General features: G+C 48.3%; 1 protein-coding gene and 1 long non-coding RNA gene across 4 annotated transcripts in view; one reads left to right on the top strand and one right to left on the bottom strand.

Annotated features, from left to right (window-relative positions):
* Window positions 1-1,777: 1,777 nt before the first annotated feature.
* LOC132659859 (uncharacterized) lies at window positions 1,778-24,560 on the bottom strand. Its single transcript, XR_009600775.1, has 2 exons — window positions 14,396-24,560; window positions 1,778-9,443 (listed from the first exon to the last, which is right to left on the bottom strand). It is a non-coding gene; the product is annotated as an uncharacterized LOC132659859 (long non-coding RNA).
* UPF1 (UPF1 RNA helicase and ATPase) overlaps window positions 13,438-24,926 on the top strand; it is a 33,348-nt gene continuing 21,859 nt past the window's right edge. For all 3 annotated transcript variants that reach the window (XM_027969375.2, XM_027969374.2, XM_042249599.1), the window contains exon 1: window positions 13,438-13,936. In XM_027969375.2, coding sequence (XP_027825176.1) covers window positions 13,715-13,936 — 222 coding nt within the window. In that variant the 5' untranslated portion in view covers window positions 13,438-13,714. The remainder of the gene's footprint in view (window positions 13,937-24,926) is intronic.

The raw sequence follows: 24,926 nt of genomic DNA, 5'->3' as shown, positions 1-24,926 counted from the left end.
TTTGACTGTGTGGATCACAATAAACTGTGGAAAATTCTGAAAGAGATGGGAATACCAGACAGCCTGACCTGCCTCTTGAGAAACCTATATGCAGGTCAGGAAGCAACAGTTAGAACTGGACATGGAAAAACAGACTGGTTCCAAATAGGAAAAGGAGTATGTCAAGGCTGTATATTGTCACCCTGCTTATTTAACTTCTATGCAGAGTACATCATGAGAAACTCTGGGCTGGAAGAAGCACAAGCTGGAATCAAGATTGCCAGGAGAAATATCATTAACTTCAGATATGCAGATGACACCACCCTTATGGCAGAAAGTGAAGAGGAACTAAAAAGCCTCTTGATAAAAGTGAAAGTGGAGAGTGAAAAAGTTGGCTTAAAGCTCAACATTCAGAAAATGAAGATCATGGCATCCGGTCCCATCACTTCATGGGAAATAGATGGGGAAACAGTGGAAAGTGTCAGACTTTATTTTTTTGGGCTCCAAAATCACTGCAGATGGTGACTGCAGCCATGAAATTAAAAGACATTTACTCCTTGGAAGAAAAGTTATGACCAACCTAGATAGCATGTTGAAAAGCAGAGACATTACTTTGCCGACTAAGGTCTGTCTAGTCAAGGCTGTGGTTTTTCCAGTAGTCATGTATGGATGTGAGAGTTGGACTGTGAAGAAGGCTGAGCGCCAAAGAATTGATGCTTTTGAACTGTGGTGTTGGAGAAGACTCTTGAGAGTCCCTTGGGCTGCAAGGAGATCCAACCCGTCCATTCTGAAGGAGATCAGCCCTGGGATTTCTTTGGAAGGAATGATGCTAAAGCTGAAACTCCAGTACTTTGGCCACCTCATGCGAAGAGCTGACTCATTGGAAAAGACTCTGATGCTGGGAGGGATTGGGGGCAGGAGGAGAAGGGGACGACCGAGGATGAGATGGCTGGATGGCATCACTGACTCGATGGACGTGAGTCTGAGTGAACTCCAGGAGTTGGTGATGGACAGGGAGGCCTGGTGTGCTGCGATTCGTGGGGTTGCAAAGAGTCGGACAGGACTGAGTGACTGAACTGAACTGTCCCGAGTGTTGGAGGATGTTTGGCAGCATCCCTGCCCTCTACCCACTAGATGCCAGTATAGAGTTGCAGGATTCAGAAAATACAAGTGCAGAAGACCCAGGTAAATTTGAATTTCAGATAAACATAGAAAAAATTTTAGCCTGATTTGTCCCAATTATTGCATGGCATACAATTATACTAAAAAGGCATTTGACAAGGGTGCTCAGTGAGAAATGAACAGTCTTTTCAACAAAAGGTGTTGGGATAATTGGATATCTACATGTGAAAGTACAGAGTTGGATACCTGCTGTCTATGGGGAAAAATATCTATGACCTTAGGATGGAGTGGGGTGGGCTCATGCTCAGTCGGGTCTGGCTCTTTGCGACCCCATGCACTGTAGCCTGCTAGGCTCCTGTGTCCATGGAATTTCCCAGGCAAGAATACTGGAATGGGTTGCCATTTCCTACTCCAGGGGACCTTCCCCACTGAGGGATTGAACTAGCATCTCTTGTATCTCCTGCATTGGCAGGCGGGTTCTTTACCAATTGAGCCACTTGGGACTTTAGAATAGGCAACAGTTACTTAGCTATGATGGCAAAAGCAAGGCAACAAAAGGAAAACTAGGTAATTTAAGACTTCATCATAATTAAAAAGTTTTGTGCTGCAAATGATATCATCAAGAAAATGAAGAAGACAGCCCCCAGAATGGAAGAACATAAGCAGAAACATACAGTTGACAAAGGACTTACATTTAATATACAAAAATAACTTTTTTACCATTCAATAATAAAAATATAAATAACTCAATTTTAAAAGGGCTAAGGATGTGAGTAGACATTTCTTCCTCAAAACAACCAACCTGAGATAGAAGAACAAAGCTGGAAAACCTCACTTTCTGATTTCAAAAACTATTCCAAAGCCACAGTAATCAAGACAGCATGGTACTTGCATAAGGATAAACAAATATATCAATAGAATAGAACTGGGAATCCAGAAATAAAGCCTTCCACTCATGGTCAATTGATTTTTAAAAAAATATTTATTTTTGGCCGTGCTGGGTCTTCCCTGCCTTGCGGGCTTTTCCGCAGTTGCGGTGGGCAGGGGCTGGGACCAGAACTCCACGCCGTTGAACCAGAACTGCTCTCTAGTTCGCCCTCAGTGGCCTCTCTCGCTGCCGAGCACAGGCTCTCGGGCACAGGCTCGGCAGCTGCGGGGCATGGGTTCAGTTGCCCTTCAGCGTGTGGAATCTCCCTGCATCAGGGATCGAGCCCATGTCTCCAGCATTGGCGGGTGATTCTTTACCCCTGAGCCACCAGGGAAGCCCAGTCAATTGATTTTTAACAAGGGTGCTGTTTCAGTCCGCTTGAGCTGTTATAGCAAAATTACAGAAGACTGGGTGGCTTAAGCAACAGGCATTGATTTCTCATAGTTCTGAATGTTGTTAGGTCCAAAATCAAGATGCTAGCCAAGTCAGTTCCAGGTGAGAGCTCTCTTCCTGGCTTGTACATGGCTGGCTTCTTGCTGTGTCCTCAGCTGGCAGAGAAAGAGAGAGACAGAGAGGTCTGGTATCTCTTATAAGGGTACTGCTGCTGCTGCTGCTGCTAAGTCACTTCGGTCGTGTCCGACTCTGTGCGACCCCATAGACGGCGCCCCACCAGGCTTCCCCGTCCCAGGGTACTAATCCCCACTATTAAGCCCCACTCTCTGAATCCATGAAACTCTAATTACCTCCCAAAGGCCCCACTTCCTGACCATCATACTGGGGGTTAGGGCTTCGATTACACATTTAGGGGGGATACAAGCATTCAGCTTATAACAGGTGCCAAGACCACTCGATGGGGAAGGAGTAGTCTCTTCAGCAAATGGCAGTAGAACAACTGGGCATCCAGATATCCACGTGTAAAGACCGAGCAGCTGGACCCCTACTTCACACCATATGCAAAAATTAACTCAAAATAGGTCAAAGACCTGAACATAACATGCAAAATCACACTGCTCTTAGAAGAAAGTCAGTTCAGTCGCTCAGTCGTGTCTGACTCTTTGCGACCCCATGGACTGCAGCACGCCAGGCTTCCCTGTCAGTCACCAACTCCCAGAGCTTGCTCAAACTCATGTCCATCGAGTTGGTGATGCCATCCAACCATCTCATCCTCTGTCATCTCCTCCTCCTGCCTTCCAGCTTTCCCAGCATCAGGGTCTTTTCCAATGAGTCAGTTCTTCGCATCAGGTGGCCAAACGTATTGGAGTTTCAGCTGCAGCATCAGTCCTTCCAATGAACATTCAGGACTGATTTCCTTTAGGATGGACTGGTTGGATCTCCTTGCAGTGAATTTCTTCTCCTTAGAAGAAAACACAGACGCTACTCTCCATGACCTTGGATTAGCAATGGTTTCTTGGAAATGACACCCACAGGACGAGCAACAGAGGAAACAAGGAGATCAACGTGCCTTCTTTTCCGAGGGGCCCTCAAAGCAGGTGAAGGTGTTGGTGGATCTTGAGTTTGCAGGAGAAACATGCCAGAGATAACAGAGAAGGGAAGATCTTGATGAAGCATGTTGACCCTTCAGTCTTCCCTCTACCCTTTAACCAGTAATGGGATTCCTCCCTGTTCTCCCTGAGCGCTAGTGTGGGCTTGTGACTTGACCACCAGAATGTTTACGGAGTACCTACTGCGTACCCAGCTTTGTGTTAGGCCCTGAGCAGACAGCAGTGAATCAACAGTGAATGAGATGGACACAGTTCCTGCCTTCGGAGAACTGATGTTTGCTCCCACCTAGGTTGGGTTCTCAAGAAGCTGAGCCTGAGATAGGGATTCAAGGTTGCATGGGTTTGGGAGAAACCAATGAGGGAGAAGGGAATGCACCACAAGTTAGAGAAGGAGCAGGCAAGGAACTGGGCTCAGCTGGAGTCAAGCCTCCACCTCTTCAGGGTGGACTCGAGAGTGTGCAGAGCAGCAGAGTTGGTCTCATTTTCCTGGTTCCCCATGCCAGTTGGTCACTGGTGTGGGCTTGCCTAGGTGTGTGTCTTGGGAGGCGCAACCTCCCCAATGAGGCAGTTAGGATGAGGGCAATTCACAGTGGGTGACTGTGAGCTGTTAGCAGACAATATTTGCGACAGCTGAGCTAGGTGCACCAGCCGGTAAGGCACCTACAGCATCCTCTCCAAAGAGATACTGTACATCAAAAAATCCCACTGACAATAATTTAATCACAATTATAATCACTGTGTTATGAGACCAGACTTGGGGCCACTTGCCCACTCACAGTAAAACCAATCTACCGACACGAGGTTGTGATGAAGGAAGTGAAGTGAAGTCGCTCGGTCGTATCTGACTCTTTGCGACCCCGTGGACTGTAGCCCACCAGGCTCCTCCGTCCCTGGGATTCTCCAGGCAAGAACACTGGAGTGGGGTGCCATTTTCTTCTCCGGGGGATCTTCCCAACCCAGGGATCGAACCCAGGTCTCCTGCATTGCAAGCAGACACTTTAACCTCTGAGCCACCAAGTGCAGCGATTACTGTAGGGCGCCAAACAAGGAGTCCAGGCAGCTAGAGCTCAAAAGGCCTGAACTCCCCGATGGCTTTCAGGGAAAGGTTTCTAAAGACAGAGTGAGGGAGGAGAGTTTGGGGTGTTGTGATCAGCTTGTGGACATTCTTTTCATTGGCTGGTGGTGAGGTAACTGGAAGTAAACATCATCAACCTCCTGGTTCCAACAGGTCTGGGGTCTATGCGCTTGTGGGCAGCATGCAGTTAACTTCTGCCTGGTCGGGGGTTCAGCATCTGCAAAATAATTCAAAGGACAGGACTCAGAATATTATCTATCGCCCTTGAGGAAGAACTAAAGTTTCTTGAATCTGCTTACTAGATTGTTACTATTTTGTCTCGCTTGACTGATTTCTTTTCTGGCTGCATTTTCTCACTTCTCTGATTAAATTTGTTTGGAATTTGGGGAAGGCCTAGGAGGCTAAAGTTATTTCTACAGAGGAGAGGCAGGTGAAGGACATGGGAAGCGAGGTCTGTCCTGTGAAGGTCCTATAGGGTCCTGCTCAGTTACAAACTCTGGTTGTGAAAAGGGCTCCATCAGAGGAAGGGAAAGGAAGGTCTTGGGGTGACTGGGAAAAGAAGGATAAGGCATGGGTCTGGAATTCTGGTGACCATGTCTCTAAAAAGGCTAGAAAACTAAAGTGCACTGGAAGGGCTTGGGGCTCAGCTGCTCCAGACCACATTCTAGGGCTGGCTTCCCTCCTGAGGCACCTCAGCCAGGATATCTTCCAGCCCGTGACAGCTGGGGCTGACCTACCCTTAGGGGATGTAATACCCCAATCTGAGGTTGGGACAAGTCATTTGTTACTAGTGACAAACACTTAAGATGTTTTGAATCTTTTCCTTTTACCAACTAACCTGCGATTAAATATCTTGCAGGGCCTTCCCAGGTGTTGCATTGGTAGAGAATTTGCCTGCCAATGCAGGAGACACAGCAGACGCGAGTTTGATCCCTGGGTCGGGAAAATCCCCCGGAATAGGAAATGGAAACCCACTCTAATATTCTTGCCTGGAAAATTCCATGGACAGGGGAGCCTGGCAGGCCACAGTCCTCGGGGCTGCAAAGGGTGGGACGTGACTGTGCAACTGAGCACACACACGTGCAAACATCTTACACGTCTGTATCAGTTATCCATTGCTATATGACAAATTATGCCCAAAGTTAGTAACCAAAATAACAAACACTTGTTATCTCATAGTTTCCATAGGTCAGGAATTAGAAAGTGGCTTGCCCAGGCATTTCTGGCTCCGAGTCCCTTCGGAGCCTGAGGTCAAGACGGTGGCTAGAGCTGCAGCTAAAGGACACTCTCCTGAGGCCACAGAGCTCAGCACCACATGCGGGGGGCAGCAGGTGCCGCCTGACAGTTACCATTTCTCAGTTGCTCAGTCGTGTCCAACTGTTTGCCATCTCATGGACTGTAGCACACCAGGCTCCTCTGTCCTCCCCTATCTCCCGAAGCTTGCTCAAACTCATGTCCATCAAGTTGGTGATGCCATCTAACCATCTCATTCTCTGTTGCCCCTCCTCCTGCCCTGTCTTTCCCAGCACCAGGGTCTTTTCTAATGAGTCAGTTCTTCGTTTCAAGTGACCAAAGTGTTGGAGCTTCAGCTTCAGCATCAGTCCCTTCAGTGAATATTCAGGATTGATTTCCTTTAGGATTGACTGGTTTGATCTCCTTGCAGTCCAAGGGATTCTCAAGAGTCTTCTTTAGCACCACAGTTCTAAAGCATCCATTCTTCGGCGCTCAGCCTTCTTTGTGGTCCAACTCTCGCATCTGTACGTGACTACTGGAAAAACCACAGCCTTGGCTATACAGACCTTTGTCAGCAAAATGATGTCTCTGCTTTTTAGTACGCTGTCTAGGTTTGTCATAGCTTTTCTTCCAAGAAGCAAGTGTCTTTTAATTTCATGGCTGCAGTTACCATCCACAGTGATTTTGGAGCCCAAGAAAATGAAGTCTGTCTCCACTTGAGAGGTTTTAGTTTCCCCTCCCTGGTCCTCAGGACGTGGTGGCTTGCTTAACCTAGAGTAAGTGGCCAGCAGAGGGCAAGGCAGAATCCCCAGTTCCTCCAGCTTCATGCAGTTACTTCTGTCACCTTCTGTATTGCCTTCTGTTCATTAGCTGCAAGTCACTAAAGTCCAGTCACATTCCAAAACGTTGGGCAACTTTTAAATTGAGGCAAAATCCTGTAGCATAAAATTTAAAGTGGACAAGTCATTGGAAATTCCCTGGTGGTCCTGTGGTTAGGATTCTGGGCACAGGTTTGACCTCTGGTTGGCAAACTAAGACCCTACAAGCGATGCAGTGTGACCAAAACAGAAACAAAGCATACAAAAATATGACAATTCATTGATTTTTCGTATACGCGCAATGTTACACAACCACCACCACTATCTCATTCCAGAACATTCTTGTCATCTCCCAAAGAAACCCTGTATCTTTTGCAACCCCCCTCCCCCGTATCCTGGCAACCATCATTCCATTTCCTGTCTTTATGAATTTGCCTGTTCTCAGTATCTCACAGGAGTGGAATCATATGGTATTGGTCCCTCTGGGCCTGACTCATTTCAGTGTTAATATTCGTATGTTAATCTCATCAAAAAATACCTTCATAGAGATCTAGAATAATATTTGACTGAATATCTGGAGACCATGGCCTAGTGAAATTGACACCCAAAATTAACCATCACAAGTCCACCTCTTGTCAACTTGGCAATCATACACATCTCCTTAAACCACACTTAACTTTCAAAAAAAGATGCTAACCAGGTCATACTTTTACCTAACACCATTACAACTTACCTAGCACAAGTACAATGAAAATGTACTAACCCTTTCTCTAGCAGAGAATACAAAGTCCTTGGGTGATATTTACTTTTGTCCTTGATATCCTGTAAGTTAAATACTATGATGTGAAGTTCAGTTCATTCACTCAGTCATGTCCAGCTCTTTGTGACCCCATGGACTACAGTACGCCAGGCCTCCCTGTCCATCGCCAACTTCCGGAGTTTACTCAAACTCATGTCCGTTGAGTCGGTGATGCCATCCAACCATCTCATCCTCTGTCACCCCCTTCTCCTCCTGCCCTCAATCCTTCCCAGCATCAGGGTCTTTTCAAATGAGTCAGCTCTTTGAATCAGGTGGCCAACGTATTGGAGCTTCAGCTTCAACATCAGTCCTTCCAGTGAATATTCAGGACTACTTAAACGTTATGCTATAGTCAATATACTGAATGTTGGGACTTCCCAGGTGGTCCAGCAGTTCAGACTCTACACTCCCAATGCTGGGGGCTTGGATTCCATCCGGTCAGGAAACTAGGTCCCACACGCTGCAACTAAGAGTTCACATGCTACAGTGAAAAGATCCTACATAAAAGATCTTGCATTCGGCAATGAAGTTTGAAGATTCTGTGTGCCAGAACTAAGACCTGGCACAGTCAAATAAATAAAGTAATATATCATTACATGGTCAGAGGATAAGATGAGGAAAGCAAAGATATTTGCTACAGAGATATTATACACATATTCACAGCAAAAAAATAAATAAATAGAGGAAGGGTTGGCAGAAACAACACAATATTATGAATCAATTATCCCGCAATTAAAAATAAATAAATAAATAAATATATTTTTAGAAAGGAAGATGTACTTGTGATGATTTCCATCTTCATTTCTGTGACTGGTCATGTGGTCATAGCTGGTATTAACTACCTTCTTCTACTACCTGTTCCATATCCCCTTTGCCCTCAGCAAGCACCTGAGCGAGCATGGTTCTTTACCTCATTGAGTGACACTAAACTTCATTCCTGAAGGGTCTGGACCATTAGTAGTCCTGACTGAACTGGGTTGTGGTTCTTTATTGGCCTTAATCACACGACTATGATAATACTCCTCTGAGAGTTGGACCATATAGAAGGCTGAGTGTCGAAAAATTGATCCTTTTGAACTGTGGTGTTGGAGAAGACTCTTGAGAGTCTCTTGGAGATCAAACCAGTCACTCCTAAAGGAAATCAATCCTGAATATTCATTGGAAGGACTGATGCTGAAGCTGAAACTCCAGTACTTTGGCCACTTGATATGAAGAACTGACTCAATGGAAAAGACTCTGATGCTGCGAAAGATTGAAAGCAGGAGGAGAAGGGGAGGGCAGAGGATGAGATGGTTGGATGGCATTAGCGACTCAATGAATATGAATTTGAGCAAGCTCTGGGAGTTGGTGACGGACAGGGAAGCCTGGCGTGCTGCAGTCCACAGGTTGCAAAGAGTCAGACACAACTGAGCAACTGAAATGAACTAACTGATAGTTGCAGTGGCCTTAGTGAATGGAAGTCCATATGGCGGAGCTCGTGCATAACCTCTATCCCTGCCACCGTGATCACTTGTTGATGTGGTCCATTGCATGGGGGCAGGAGTGGCTGGGGAGAGAAGCTCCCTTGTATTCACAGAATAGGTCACTGTGTCCATTTGATTATTAAACTCCTCCCCTGTTGAGTTCAGCCTTTGTGAACATTCACATGGGATACACATAACTTCACATTCCCCACCCTCTCATTCAGGGAGGTCTATCCACACAGTCTTCCCCAGACTTTCTAGTCCCCCAAATTCCAATCATGTTCCTTCCAAATCCCTGACCATCCAACAGAACCACTGGCTGCAGCCTATGGATCAGTGTGCAATCATACATTTGGCCATTTCTCCCTCCAAGCAAAATAAACAGCTAAGTGCACTAGTTGAAGTTCTGCCCACTGGGAGGACTCCCCTTCACGGCTGTCCTTCAAGGCTGTCACAGAGAGGCTGTAGCTTTCCAGCTGTCCACTTCTGGTGGGATCTGCTTGTTTTGCAGGATCTTCTGGAATCTAGGGCCAAAGAGAAATCTTGGGTCAACTGAATATAAGAAAGACTTCTAAAAATATCACTGAGCTAGAAGAGCCTTGAATTTTTGCTGAATGTATTTCCTACCCTCTGACATACGAATGTCTTACCAGTAAGTTTGGAATCATTGCTACTTCTTGTTCACTAGGTCCAATAAGCATAATGTCATCCATATTATGGACCAATGTGACATCTTGTGGAAGGGTAATTTGATCAAAATACCTGCAAACTAAAGTATGACTTATGGCTGGAGAGCTGATGCACCGCCGAGGTAGGACGGTGAAGGAATATTGCTGGCTCTGCCGGCTGAAAGCAGACTGCTTCCAGTCTTGGACAAGGATGGAGAAAAGGCATTTGCCACCTCTACAGCTGCATACCAGATATTGAGAAAGCGTTTATTTGCTCAAGGAATGAAACCACATCTGGTAGGGCAACTGGAGTCAACTACCCAGTTACTTGTGATTCCCCACTGTCATTCCCCAAGCTCCATCTGTCCTCAGCACAGCCCCAATAGCAGAACTGAATGGGGATGTGCATTCAATTGCATCTTTCAAGTCCTTAATGGTGACACTAATTCCACCCCTAATTGACACTCTTCCACCCCTCCGGGAATGCAGTATTATTTTTGGTTTACTATTTTATTAGGAAGAGACAGTACTAGTGGCTTTCACTTGACCTTTCCCACCATAATAGCTCTCACTCCATAGGTCAGGAAACAAATGTGAGGATTCTTCCAGCTGCTAAGTGTATCTATTTCAATTATGCATTCCAGAACTGGAGATACAACACAAGATGAATTCAGGGATCCACTGGAAAATGAACCAGATAAAATTCCAACGATAACTTGACTTCCACTAAGCCCCTGCTCTGACTGATGGACCACAGTGATGTTTTGGGTGTCCTGAGATTTGTGTTGGTTCAGAGCCACTGTCTAGTAATCTGTGAAAGGCCTAAGTATTTCCTTTAGCCCAGTGCATGTTCACCTTGGCAAAGGGCCAAAGGTTCCGTTGGAGAAGACTGGGAGAAAGGTTAATATAAGAATTTTTGGTAGTGTACTGGGTCCTTTCTCAAGGGGACTCAGCCTCTTCATTAAAGATGTTCTGGGTTTGTGAATTAGATCAGGTCTGAGAATTGACTGAGGGGCCATGATACTCCATTTTTAAGATTCAAATAAGACTTTTATTCACATGACCTAGAACTTTTCTGCTTAAATAGACCAAGTAAGAATGTAGTAGCCTTCCCAACTATCTTACTTCTAAGAATGCCATGATCAGCTAGTCAATGCCATAAAGCTCTATAAGTCAGACTCTTCTGATTGCTGCTTTTTTTCTCTCTGGATTGCTCCTTTGACTCTGCTGTCCATTGTGGTAACCATATACATCTTCAAAAGCTTAGGGAGGTGAGGAGATCTTAAATGATAAATCTGCTCTAACATTTTCATTTTCCTGGGCTTCCCTGGTGGCTCAGAGGTTAAAGCATATGCCTGCAATGCGGGAGACCTGGGTTCGATTCCTGGGTTAGGAAGATCCCCTGGAGAAGGAAATGGCAACCCACTCCAGTAGTCTTGCCTGGAAAATCCCATGGACAGAGGAGCCTGGTGGGCTATACTCCGCAGGGTAGCAAAGAGTCAGACACGACTGAGTGACTTCACAAGCTTTTGACTCCTTTCCTTGATAGTAAACTATAGTTACTGTTGAATTATTTCTTTCAATTTATCACATTTTTCTTAATGTATTTTTGGGTTTTGTTGTTAGGTGCTTTCATGTTTATAATTATTATTTCTTCCTGATAGATTGAAATTTTATCATTATCATTATATAATTTTTTTTTTGTCTCAAGTAACTATTTTTGTTTTAACATCTGTTTCATCTGATACTAGTATAGCTAATATAGCTCTCTTTCGGTTACTATTTGCCTGGAGTATCCTTTTCCATCCAGTTACTTTTTGTTTTTGCATCTAAAGTGAGTCTTTGGGGACTTCCTTGGCAGTCCAGTGGTTAAGATTCTGCACTACCAATGCGTGAGCATGGGTTTGATCCCTGGTCAGGGAACTAAGATCCCACATGCCAAGTGGCAAAGAGAAAAAAAAAAAGTGATTGTTTTTTTTTTTTTGTGGACAGCATAGCTGAACCATGATTTAAAAAAAACAAAAAAACAAAAACAAAAAAACCCTCTGAAAACCTCTACATTTTAACTGGAGCATTTAATTCATTTACATTTAGTGTAATATTGATAAGGACTTATTTCTGCCATTTTGCTATTTGCTTTCTGTATGTCATGTCTCTTTTCAGTTCTTCCATTACTAACTTCTTCTGTGTTAAATTGATATGTTTTAGAGTATCACCCACAATGTCGTTTTGCAAATGTGAGGCTATGTAGGAAAAAAGAGGAGATCCTTAGAAGTGGAATTACTAGGTCAAGGGGAGGGCAGGGCATGCACTGAAACTGCTGAGTTTTACCAGATTGATCTTAAATGATTCTACCAATTCGACTGGATACTTTCCATAGAGGGCTTTGCATTTTATTGAAAGCATCTGTTAGCTTGCTAGGATTCTCCCTTAAACTGTGTCTTCCTGTAGAGGGGAGGGGGACCTAATTATTCATTTTTTATATTCCCACGTTTTCATGCACAGGAAGCCAAAAAAGATGTGAAGAAGGAAAAAGGAATCTTTTATCATGTCATGACAGGAATACTGGAAAATGAGGACCCATTCACATCTGGAACTTTAGGAACAGCCATGCAAACCAGGGGCCCTGTGAACTGACTTCAAGTATTTAGTCCCAGAATCTTGGGAAGTGGGGGGTTCTCCAAGACACTTTACAGAAAAGGAAGCTGGGGCTAGGAGTTAGGAGATTAAGGCTCATAAACTAGTAATTAAACTTTTACTGTGCACCTTTCCTGTGTGGGCAGTTATTTTCCGCACGGAGAAGACCATGTGATGAACAGTCAGCCCCTGTCCACATGGAACTTTTCTTTGTAAATACCTGGGAGTAAGAGTAGCTCGTTTATTCCTCATTCCACCTTTTTATTTATTTTTGGCTGTGTTGGGTCTTGGATGCTCCTCACACGATTTAGCAGGGCTACTCTCTAGCTGTGGTACACGTGCTTCTCAGTGCAGCGGCTTCTTTTGTTTCAGAGCACTGGCTGTAGGGGGTTTGGGCTTCAGTAGTTGTGGTCCAAGGGGCTTAGTTGCCCCACAGCATGTGGGCTCACCCCAGATCAGGGATCAGTGTCTGCTGTACTGGCAGGCAGATTCTTAACCACTGGACCACCAGGAAAGTTCCCCTCAACCCATCTTAATGGCTATTATTTCCTTTTCCCAGCTGTGGAAACGCTAGGCTCAGAGAGGTAAAATCGCTTGTATAATTAAAGTCACACAGACAGTAGGTGGCCAGGCTCGGGTTTCAACCCAGAGCGATGCTCCCAATCGCTGTTATTTCATGCCTCTGGATAATACCATTGTCCAGAGCAGCAGCAACCACCTTTTCTGCGTGCTAGGCTCTGTGGTAAGGACTGTCCCCACTCACGTATTCAACCAGTGCACACTGAGCAGCTACTATGTGCCATGCGCCCTCATCTCAAAGATTTGGCGAAACTAGCCCAGGGAGTTTCTCCGAGTGAAGCGGACGCACCACACTTTCCTCGCCAAGCCTCCCCGGCTGGGTGTTCCACCTCGGTAAGGCATCCAGCTGGCGCTCAATTACCCCATGGCACTGTCGCCGCTTCTAGGGGCACAGACGACCACGGCCGCACGTCCCGCTGCCCGAGTGCCACAGGCAGCGGCAGAGGCGGACCCAGGAACTCGCGTGGTCGTCCGGGCGGCGGTTGGAAGCCCCGCCCCCGCGCGTGCGCGCTGCGCGCCGCGTCTGCCCGCTCGGCTCCGGCAGTACGGGCGCGGTTGAAGGCGTCCTCGCGGAGCGCGCGCGCCTGCGCCGTCGTCGGGCTCGCGCACGCGCACCTGCGCCGGCGCCGGCCTCACGCACGCGCACGGCGGCGACGACGGCGGTGGCGGCGGTTCCTGCCGGGGGCTGCGAGGGCGGGCGGCCCCGAAGGAAGCGGCGGAGCTGAGGGGCTCAGCGGCTAGGCGCGCGTGACTCTCAACCCGGCTCGCTCCGCGGCGGGCGTTTTGAGCCGGTCCAGGGGCGCGGACGCGGCGGCGGCGGCGGCGACCCGAGGCCTGCGGCCTAGGCCTCAGCGCGGCGGCGGGCTCGAGTGCGGCGCGGAGCCGGCCTGAGGGCCCTACGCGGCGGCACAATGAGCGTGGAGGCGTACGGGCCCAGCTCGCAGACGCTCACCTTCCTGGACACCGAGGAGGCCGAGCTGCTCGGCGCCGACACCCAGGGCTCCGAGTTCGAGTTTACCGACTTCACCCTCCCCAGCCAGACGCAGACGCCCCCCGGCGGCCCCGGAGGTGGCGGCGCGGGGGCCCCGGTCGGAGCCGGCCCGGGCGCGGCGGCCGGACAGCTCGACGCGCAGGTGAGCGGCACATGGCGGCGCCGGAAGCCGGGGCCGGGCCTCGGCGGCGGGGGACCTGGTCGGGTTTCCCCTCCGGCCGCGCCGGGGCTCATCTGCTCGGCTCCTGCAGTCCCGCCTGGTCCAGAGTGACCCGGCCGGGTATCTCCCGCTCAGTACAGGTCCGGAGTAACCTGCCTCCAGTTTCTGCTCTCCAGCCCGACCCGGGTAAACCTACTTCAAGTCCTCTGGTCTCTCTCGAGTGATCTCAGAATCTAGTTCCAGACTGAGTGTTAGCTGATCCGTCCCAAGTCCCCTTCCGGGCCTGTCCGAAGTGATCGGCCCTAGGTCCGTCTCTGGCCTGGGCAGGGGTGACTTGTCCCCGAGTTCTCCTTCAGCTGGGTCAGTGCCCCGCTCAAGCCAGCTCCTGATCTGCGCCGATTTCCCGGTCAGTCCCATCCGACCGCTGCCCCACCCCCTTACCTGTGGTCGCAGTCTGGGCACCCCTGCCCTCATTCATGCCCACCGTGCAGTAGGTTTATATTTCACTGGGCCCACGGACGCTGGCGAGAGGAGGGCTGAGGCTCCTCCAGCAGAAACGGAATTTCTGCATTCAGTAGAGGACCCTAAGCTCACAGACTTTTAAGATTGTTGAGGAGGCAGTTTGCGTTTTGTTTTTTCTTCTTGCATTGCCTGTTGCTGAAACCGACCTGTTACGTAACTCCGCAGCCCTGCCTTGGAAAAGTTGGTTTTGAGTTTGTTCCTCCAGTGGGTGAGTGGTAGTGGGTTTTATATATGTGGCTCTGCCACGTCAGGAACTTTTGTTCTTGATGATGTGAACATTCAGCAAAGGCTGCTTGGTTATTTTAAATTTGGGTTTGTGTTATGAGAGTATCCGGCATACACTTCCTGGATCTGGGTCCCTGACCCGGGATGGGAGAGGGCGCTGGCTGTGGTCTTGGGCTAGGCTCCCCAGGATTGTAGTCATCATCCTGTGGGTCTCAAATTCCATTCCTGTGCCTGGCACCTCCCTCATTTATTTTCCTGAATTCTCAGCCACAGAGGAGCTATAGGCTTCACCTTGTCGCAGGTGTCCCTTCGCATGAGGACCCACTGCCAGAGTGGGGGAGCCAATCCAGCCTCAGCCAGCGTGAGCTGAAACTGTCTCCTGGGGGCTTGGATTCTAGTTGATTGAGTCACTCCCGTGGGTAGACCACCCACTTGGACTTTCTTTTAGCCCCTAATAGAAGCAGAAAACATTTGACTCATTCTAACCCCAGATTCCTTAAAAATAGAAGCTTAATGGGTGGGGCATCAGGGAGACCAGGTGTGCACATATCTGTGTTTTTTCTGTTTTGTTGATATATCATGGGGGAAGGGAGAGTGTGCTTGGGAAATAAGTGAGCTGCTGTAAGCTCATGATAACACCTGTTATCAGAGTAGTTTCATGCTCTGTGGATGCTGTTTCCACAGCGGTAACATGGGAGCAACAGCTGTATTTTTGTTACTTTTAAACATAGCTGAAATCTGGACTCGTGTTTGAATGAATAGACCAGATAGTGCTGTCTGTAATTCGTGTCCAGTGTGTCCAGCAGACGGAGGCTAAAGATCTCTTGGCTGAGCAGTGTGCCACGATCCGTGGCAGTTCAGGGCTGTTTTGTGGAAGGTTATTGTTTTATTGCAAATCCTTTTTAAACTGTAGACTGTAAAACAGCAAACTTGGGTCAGCTCTGAGTTCTAGTTTTGTCCCTTGGGTTCTGTTTTTGATTAATTGTGGGGCGTGTCTTTCTCTTTCTGTGGAAGTAATTGATTTCTTTTCTTTTTTTAAATAAATTTACTTGTTTTTTAATTGAAGGATAATTGCTTTACAGCAATTGGCTTCTTTTACTGCACCTGAACACTGAACTATACTGAGTAAGAGCATTGAAACACTCCGCCAGAGGGAAACATGACAGCTGAGCTCACTTGTTATGACACCAAAGGGGTTTGTCCTTTTCCACTTTTAAGTGACTCTGGTGACCCACCCACCTGTAGCCTAACTTTGGATTTGTGTTTGGGGAAGGGGAGTGAAAAGTTGATTATCTCCTGTGTTGGTGGCATTGGCTGCCTACGACATTTGGGAGGTTTCCCCTTATTTGTCCTCAAGACTTGCTGTATAACCGAATGTACGGTGGGGCTTCTATTCTGGGTGCCTTTTGATTTTATCTTTTTGGATGAGTGGCTGTGAATTGTCAAGTGCCGGGCAACTACTTTTGTTCCATAGCTTAATTGGGATAGAATTCATATACCATACACCCAGCCATTCCGAGTGTGCTCCTCACTGGCTTTGGTATAGGGTTGTGCAGCCTTGCCCACAGTCGATTTTAGGACATTTTCATCACCATGGAGAGAAACCCAGTGGCCCTCAGTCGACCAGTCCTCCCTTCTCTAACCCCAGGCAGCCACTGATCTCTGTGTACCTACTTTGGACCTTTCATGTACATGGACTCTATGTGGTCAGACTGTGCCTGTGGTCACTGGCTCTTTCACTGAGTATGTTTTCAAGGTTCATCCACGTTGTAGGATGTGTCTGCTGCGTTCCTTTATTTGACTGAATGATGCTCCGCAGCATGGACAGACATTTTGTTTATCTCCTTGTCTGTTGGTGGACCTTTGGCTTAGCTACTGTGGGAAATGCTGCGATGAACATCTGTGTACAGATTTCTGTGTGGGTGTAAGCCTTCAGTGGAAATTCTGGGTGGTCTGGTTAACAGCTGCCTGTTACCTTTTCAGGGGCCACCAGACTGTTTTCTGATGTGTAGCTTTCTATATCACTGATACCACCTTTAATATCAGTCTTGACTGCCAGCTTTGGTTTTGCCTGAAGGTGTAGGTAACACATGTGTGTCTTGGGGCGGCAGGGAGAATGGCACGCTGAGGTGAACTGAGTTGGTTCAGATAACACTTGTTTTCTTATTTATGAAATGAACTGATATTTGTCACAGCCCTGTCAGATGTCCTTAAGATAAGGCAACAGTTTTCCTTTGAGTGTTCGACCCTTTTTGGGGCCTGTCTCCCAATGTCTCCAGGGGCAGGGAACGGTGAGTTCACAGGCCTTCTGGCCTGCTTAGCTGTAATAGTTCCCCTTGGTGCTGCTGTCGTGTTTCCTCCAAACATTGAGTTAGGATGATGGGAATGTTGAGCTGGGAACACTACCAAACAAAAAGGAGTGAACCACAGATGCACCCAGCAGCGTGGATGCGTCTCAGATTGATCACATTGAGTGAAAGATGCGCTTAAAAAAAGAGTGTGTACTCTATGATCCTTCTCATGAAACTCTAGGAAGTGCCAGGTAACCTACGAGATTGAAGGTAGGACAGCGGTTGCGGGGAGGGGAGGAGAGCAGGGGGGGCTGACAAAGGCAGGACGCGGCTGGGGGTGATGGATTCATGAGTATCTACAGACATCAGTGTGTGTCGACTTTCAAAGCTGTAAAGAGCTGCTACCTTGTCTTCAAACGCTGGCTGCCTTCAGAAGTCCAGGAAGGTTGTCCTGACGCATCCTTGACTATCTAGGTAAACAGATCGTCCTCTCATTCCTGGCCCTTAGCTTATGATGAGGAGTGAGTTCCTTACAGTCCCAGGGTTCCTGAAAATGGTGAGTTTAAAATTTGTGTGGGCCTTTTTTGGTTGTGTGAAGACTCGGTTAGTACAACTGTGACATAGTACGCTTTGAGAAAATTGGAGATAAGATGCTGCGAACTTCACAGGCGCTCTGGCAAGTATTCTGTAGCACTTGTCTTTTATTGGATTTCCGGGGTTTGAAAACAAAAAGGGAGGACTTATGTGGCTTAGTGCTGAATAGCTGAAATAGCTTCTGACTCTGTTTACCCAATTAATTTCTTTACCCAGATTTAGCATGATTGAGGGGGGAGTTTGAACACTGACACAATGGCAAAATTCTCTGTCAGTGTAGGTCCCACAACCAAAAAGGGGACATCTTTCAAACAGCTTGACTGAGGCATGACCATACACCATGGAGTCCTCTTGTTTTTAAGCGTTTGATTCGTGGGTTTTGGTTTTTTTTTTTAGCTGTGTAGCCATCAGACAGCCACTCACGGTCTTCTCTTCTCCTTCATGCCACCGTTCTTTCCTCTTCTGTTTTGCTCCTGCTGATCTTGGTAGTCTCTTGTTAAAGCCCTGAGGTAGGGAATCGGGTGAGCCCACACTTGGCCACTTCAGCCGGCCCGTCGGGGACTTGTGTGGCCTGTGTGGGTTCTGCACCGGGGTGCGGAGGCTTGGCCACCCGCTCAGTGACGAGCCCGCCTGCCCCGTGGGTCTGTTCTTCGGTTCCCTCCACGCAGGCTCCCAGGCTCCCCTCCTTGGCCTGATTCTCCACGGCTGCCCCTCAGTACTTCCCTTTCCGCGTCCTGCTGTGCTCCAGGAGCGCTGTGGGTGGTGATTCCTGCTGGGGGGCAGAGTGAGTCCTTTGTCAACTGCAGCTGCGGTATTAGAAATGGTAGGTGCTAAAAAAAAAAAAGAAGGAAAGAAATGGCAGGTGCTGCCCAGTCTGCGGTTGGCCGTGGGGACAGTGAGGGTCCAGAGGAGGGGGTGGTCTGCCCGGCAAAGTGCAAGCCTTTACGAGTGGTGAAAGTGAAAGCCTTGAGTCGTTCAGGAAGGTGCGCCCACTTGGCAGGGAACGCAGGGCTTGGCATGGAGGGCTAGCGAGTGCAGGCAAGGGCCAGTGTCTACACCGAGGGGCCCAGCTTGATCTGGGAGCCTTGTGTTGCTGCTGAGGGGTGCTGTGAGCTCACTTGAGAGCGGGGCCCTTAGATGGCGGGGAGGTCTGGCAGAGTGTGACTGGAGCTAGAAGGGGGATTCAGGTAGAGAGTGCTGGGGCCAGGTGTGTAGCCTGTTGTGTGTGTGACAGAGAATGCTCATGTACCAGGTGGCCCTTCCTCCTCTTGGGGTCCCACGGCTGGTATCAGATCCTCTTGTGCCTTTTTAAACGTGTGCTGGTCCAGTAGCAGCTTGCAAGCTGGACAGCCAAACCCAGCTTCTCGGGACCCCTGTGGACTGGGCTGGGATGGCCTCTAGACCTCCAGTTGGCTTAGGCAGCCTGTGGAGCTTTGGGGACCTTTGTCACGACTGAGGATGGCACCTTCCCGTCCACTCCAGCTCCTCTCGTAGCTCACCGGCTGGGGGTGACATGAGCCTGGCGCGCCACTCCTTGTCCCCGGGTGGAAGGCGTTCGGCTGTGCTTGTCTTCCATCACTCCGCTCAAGTGCATGGCTCTGCAGAGCTGACAGTTTCCAGGCAGCACTTTGTCCACCTGTATTGTATAAAAATGTATGTTATGGATTCTCTCGTGTATAAGTAAAGAAAGCAAACCCTGCCCTTCTTTCTTCTTGGTTTGATGATTGTAAAGATTTTCCTTTTTCTTTTCCTTCTCTGACGTGTTTTAAAGCAAATCCAACTTATTTCGCTCTTCTGAGGTTGAGCCATATGAGTTAGTGATAGTCAGCCGTTTAGACCTACAATATTTAGAATGCATTCTTAAAAACAGAGAAAGGGCATCTTCGTAGCCTCACTACTGTTATCAGATGAACAGCACCAACGGTAGTCTTTCCGGGATCGTCTAACACATGGGACTTCCTTTCTCCACAGTCACGTTGTTTACCTGGCCCAGACCCCTGCGAGGTCTGGCATTAACGTGACTGCTTGTCGTGTCTCCGGCCCTGCTCTCCCGGGCAGCTTCTCTCTGTCCTTTTCATGCTCCGAGCGAGGATCCTGTGCAGGTCACTGTCCTGTGAGGGGTCCTGCCTCCTGGACCGAGCCTCTCCTCACAGTCTGGCTTCTCCCTGCAGGTGTGGGTGGGTCCCGTGTCAGTCTGTGAGCTCCTCTGAAAGGTGGCTGACCCCAGAACTGGGTAGTCAGGGGCGAGGTGAGCCTCAGCCACCCCAGACAGGTTGAGGGTACTCATGAGCTTTGGAATGAACTGCAGGGGTGGGCTCAGCTCACGATGAGAACAAGAAAAGGGGAGGCAGGTGGTGCCCCTTTAACTCAAAGCTTAGGGGCTGCTGTGCTGGGTGGGGCCATGAGCAGTCCCCTTCATTGCAGGTCAAAAATGGTCAAATCGCAATAGCTTCTTGTGGTTAAAACAGATTAAAGAAGGCTAAGAGATTATATCACAATGTGTAGTCGTTAACTGGGTCTTGAATTTAGAAAACTATAAAAGATGTTATTAGGGCACTGGGGACGTGTGTGTATGTGTGTTGGATAGCGGTGTTATATTAGCATTATTCCTGAGTGTGATGCTCGTATTGTGGCTATGTGGAGAAAGCGCTTGTCCTGGGGCCTGTGACTCTGAAGTGGATCAGGAAAGTAAAAGTGTTTGTGTGTGTGCGTGCTTGTGCAGAGCAAGAGAGGGAGAGAGCAAGCCTGGTAAACTGTGAGTGGCTGGTAGATCCAAATGGGGGATGAGTGGGTCATTCATTCTCTGTAGTTTTGAAACTGTTTCGAAAGTTGAGGGAGAGGGATCTTCTGTTAGGCTGTTCCTGAGGGCTCAGAGACCCAGTAGCTCCTCTCTGCCTCAGGCCACCTCAGGAAAGGCAGTTTCCCATTCACTCTTTTTTAATTAGACTGTGGAAGAAAAGAGTAAATGATGAATCATCTTTCATCACAATGTTTATACTTTGGACGAGGAGATGTGTTCATTGAGCCTGCCTGTACTGGGGTGTGGGCTTAGTTCTAGGTGCTGGGGTCAGAGCAAGCAGCAGAGCAGGCAGAGCTGGCCCCACTGGCACCCCTCACATGGGGTCAGGGGTGGCCTCCCTTGGAGGTGTGCTGTGGACGGCGGCTGAAGGACCAGGAGCTGTCTGTGCAGAAGCCAAGTGGGTAGTGAGTGCCAAGGCCGGGGGAGCGGGCCCATTCAGGGACCAAGAGGAAGGCCCATTTTATGGTGAGTGGTTGACGCTTACAGGGTTTGGGTAATGTGTGGTCTAAAAGTTCTTACCAACACACTTAGTGGTAATTTTTAGTTAATGTCCGTTTCCTCCGTGAGAATGAAGTGACTTTTCTTCCTGCTTCTCTGATGTGCACAGAATTCTGCAGTGGGTCATAAGAAACTCTCTTGGCAGAAAATCCTTGCAAGGCCTTGGTCATAGTGTCCAGAGCAGAGGTGGGGAGGAAACTGTTTCTTTGGCTTTCTAGACCCAGTGACCTGGTGCCTGGGGGTGTGCTCAGAGAGCCCAGGGGAAGGCTTGGGGAGGCCTTTCCCCTCTTGAGCCCAGCAGGACCCAGGGCTCCTGGCTGTAGTTGAGGGGTTGATAACTTCAGTCAGTCCTGTGCCAGACAAGGACCTTCCCCTCCCTTCTGTTATGTTGCCTGGCTTGGGCTGTGTGCCTTCTCTGTGCCAGGCACTCTTTAGTGCTTTAATTCAGTTAATTATAGTTTCTAAGGTCAAATGTATTTTTGAAGTTAATGTTTATCTTAAAACTTTCCAGAAAGTAGAGGGAGAAACTAACAGCCCAGCTATGGAAGTCTGTGTTGTGGTCAGGTCACAGCAGGGCAGGAGGCGGCCGGGCAGGGGTTGGACATGCACGTGTACGTGTGCAGAAGTGCGTGTGAGAAGGTCACACCCACACTCCCAGCCACACAGCTGAGAGCCTGCTGGGGAGGCTGGACTCCTCGCTGGTCTCCTTGCCTTAGAGGCTGAGGGAGAGTCCGTCTGACTTTGTCTTGTCTGTATTGCATTGTCTCTCAAGAGAGTTCCTAGAGGAGACTGAGAGTTCCTGCTCCTTGTGAAGCCGGAAGGGTTCATAACAGTGATGCAGGGAAAGGATCGCCGCTTCCCAGAGCCTCACACATTGCCGATGCTGGTTCCCTCCTCCCTCTGAGGGGAGAAGTGTGGGGTCTGAGGCCTGGGTGAGGCAGGATGGGTAGAATGAGGGCCCCTGGTGGCACGCAGGTTTCTGTATCACTCGACATACTAGGTTTGGCATTTCAGGAAAGTAAAGATCCACATCACTGATGTTTCCTTGAACAAAAAAGTTTATGCAGCCTGATGACACATTTTAGGAGCTCCTCCTCTAGGAGTTGGTGAGATTTTCATTTTTCTTTCCTTTAACCATTTTTAAAGTTGAAGTCTAGGTAAAGTCCTGTGTTAGTTTCAGGTGTGCAGCAAAGCGATTCAGTCACACACAGACACATGCGTGTCCTTCTTCAGATTCTGCTCTGTTGCGGGTTATTGCAAGATACTGATACAGCGCCTTATATTATAGACCTCTGTTGTTTACCTGTTTTATACACAGCTGTGTGTATGTGCCAGTCTCAGAATCCTAGTTAACACCTTCCCGCTCAGCCCCCTTGGAAACCATAAGTTTGTTTTCTGTGTCTGTGAGTCTTTTTGTTTTATAAATAAGTTCATTTGTTTCATTATTTATTTGCTTGTTTTTAATATTCCAACATATAAGTGATACCATATGATACTTGTTTTTCTCTGTCTGACTTCACTCAATACAATGCTCTCCCATCCATCCGCGTTGCTGCAGGAGGCACTGTTTGGTCCTTCTTAATGGCCGAGTGATGCCCGTTGTGTGCACGCGCCACAGCTCACCCACTCGTCTGTCGGTGGGCGTTCAGGCTGCTCCCGTGTCGTAGCTGTTGTGAGTAGTGCTGCTCTGAGCATCAGGGGGCACGCATCTTTTCAAATTAGAGCTTCCTCGGGATATGTGCCCAGCAGTGGGGTTGCTGGGTCATATGATAACTCTGTTTTTAGTTTCTTGAAGACCCTCCATTGTGGCTGTACCAGTTCACATTCCTACCAACAGTGTAGGAAGGTTCCTTTTTCTCCACACCTTCTCCAGCATTTATTATTTGTAGCCTTTTTAGTCGTGGCTATTCTGACTGATATGAGGTGATACCTCTTTTGGTTTGCATTTATCTAATAATTAGTGACATTGAGCATCTTGTCATGTACCTATTAGCCATCTGTATGTCTTTGGTGAAATATTGGCAAACATTTTCTTGAAGGGCTAGGTACTAAATGTTCTAGACTTTGTGGGACAAGAAGCAAATACCTACTATTAGGTACTTAATTCAACCATTTAAAAATGTAAATACTTTTCTGAGCTTGAGATTGTGGCCCACATCCTTCTGTCTCCTGTAGCATGATATATGTGGCTGTTCCACTGCCATTAAGTGAAATCCAGGTACCGTAATCTGGCCACACACTGAGGAAACCAGCATGTGTGTGCCGCGGCGGTCATCCCGAGGGACGCGTTGGTCTCTGTCAGCAGCCTCACCCCACTGCCGCCACTGTGCGTGGCAGGGGGAGTGCTGCCGGGAGGAGAGGTGGCTTTGGACAAACAAAGCACCACGAGGAATTCAGCGACCTGGTGAAAAAACAGGCAAAGCACTTGAATAGACTTTTCCTTACAGAAGATATGCAAATAGCCAACAAGCCTAGCGAGAGATCCTTAGCATCGTTACAGTCCACGGAAGGCAAATCGAAACCGCGGTGAGTTACTGCCTCACACCCAGTAGGGTGGCCACTGTCGAGAACAAGCAGAAACCACAAGTGTTGGAAGCAGTGTGGAAAAATTAGGACCCTTGTGCACTTCTGGTGGGTGGGAAAGTGAAATGGTGTAGCTGCTGTGGAAAACAGTAGTAACTTCCTCAGAAAGTTAAACAGAGAATAGCTGTGTGATCCAGCAACTCCATTTCTGGGTATATTCCCCAAAGAATTGAAGTCAGGGACTTGAAGAAAGACTTGGACTTCATAGTAAATCATTCACAACAGCCAGAAGCTGAGAGCAACCCAACTGCCCATTTTCAGATGAATGGATAAGCAAAATGTTGCGTCCGTACAATGGAATATTATTCAGCCTTTAAAAGTAAGGAAATTCAGACACAGTCATGACATGGATGAGCCTTTAACCCCTTGTGCTGAGTGAAATAAGGCAGTCACAGAAGGGCATGACTCCACTGACCTGAAGTCCCTGTGGCAGTAGTGAAATCCACAGAAACAAGGTGGAATGGAGGCCGCCAGGGCCTCAGGGCGGGAAGACGGGCGGAGCTTCAGTCTGAGAAGATGAGGAAGGTCTGGAGGTGGGTGGTGGCAGTGTTTGAGCAGCCATGTGGATGCGCTTAATGCCACAGAACCACTTAAAGTTTTTTAAAAGGAGATCAGGGATTCACAGAGAGGTGCTTGTGATGATGTTAATAATATTATCTTCGTGACACTAAAACCCAAAAGTTGATACTGATTTTTTGTTTAAAAAAATTTCCCCCAAACAAAGCATACAGTCTCCCTACATTTAACCTGGACGTTCTGAAAATGAAAGTATATTAAAGTGGTGGCAGAAACTGAAATGGGGTTCTGATCTGGGTGAGACCATTACAGAGACAGGGATTCCTGTAACGGGTTCTTGGCTTTCTTGACAACCCGAATGCGTCTTTGAAATTTCTGGGGTGCCCTTCTCAGGAGACGTGTTGTTCTTCTGCTCAGATGGGTGACTGGAGCAGTGGGCAGGGGCTGGCCTGGCCGACCCTCCGCGGTGTGGACGTGGGTTATGGTTTCAGTCTGCCAGCTGTGTGTGGCAGGGGTTCTGCCAGGGCACCAGGCCAGTGTCTGACCCGTCTCTCAGCTCAGAGAAACCCGGGGCTCCTGTCCCTCCCTGTCCTTCGTCACAGGCTGCTCCCTCTGCTTGACCCAGCTTCGTGTGGGCTGTGGCCCCTGGGGGTGACGGGGACTGTTGGCTGCCGTCTGAGGGGGCAGTTCCCGGAGGGCAGCTAATAGGAGCGTCTCTTCCCCTCGGATGAGCTCTGTGTGCCGACGAATGGATGTGTGAGCTCAGCAGAAGTGCCTGTGAAGTTCACCGCTTGGTTACTTAAAGTTGCCTGTTTTTGCTGTTACAACATGCAAAAGGTAGTATATTTAGTACGATTGTATCCTGAAACTAGGAGATTGTCTTAACATTCAGTTTCTAATCCCTGCTTAAGGGCTGCCTTCCAGAGAGGGGAACTGACAGTGA

The sequence above is a fragment of the Ovis aries genome, chromosome 5 (genome assembly GCF_016772045.2).
Source record: "Ovis aries strain OAR_USU_Benz2616 breed Rambouillet chromosome 5, ARS-UI_Ramb_v3.0, whole genome shotgun sequence".
NCBI lineage: Eukaryota > Metazoa > Chordata > Mammalia > Artiodactyla > Bovidae > Ovis > Ovis aries.
This window is presented reverse-complemented; position numbering and strand designations above follow the sequence as displayed.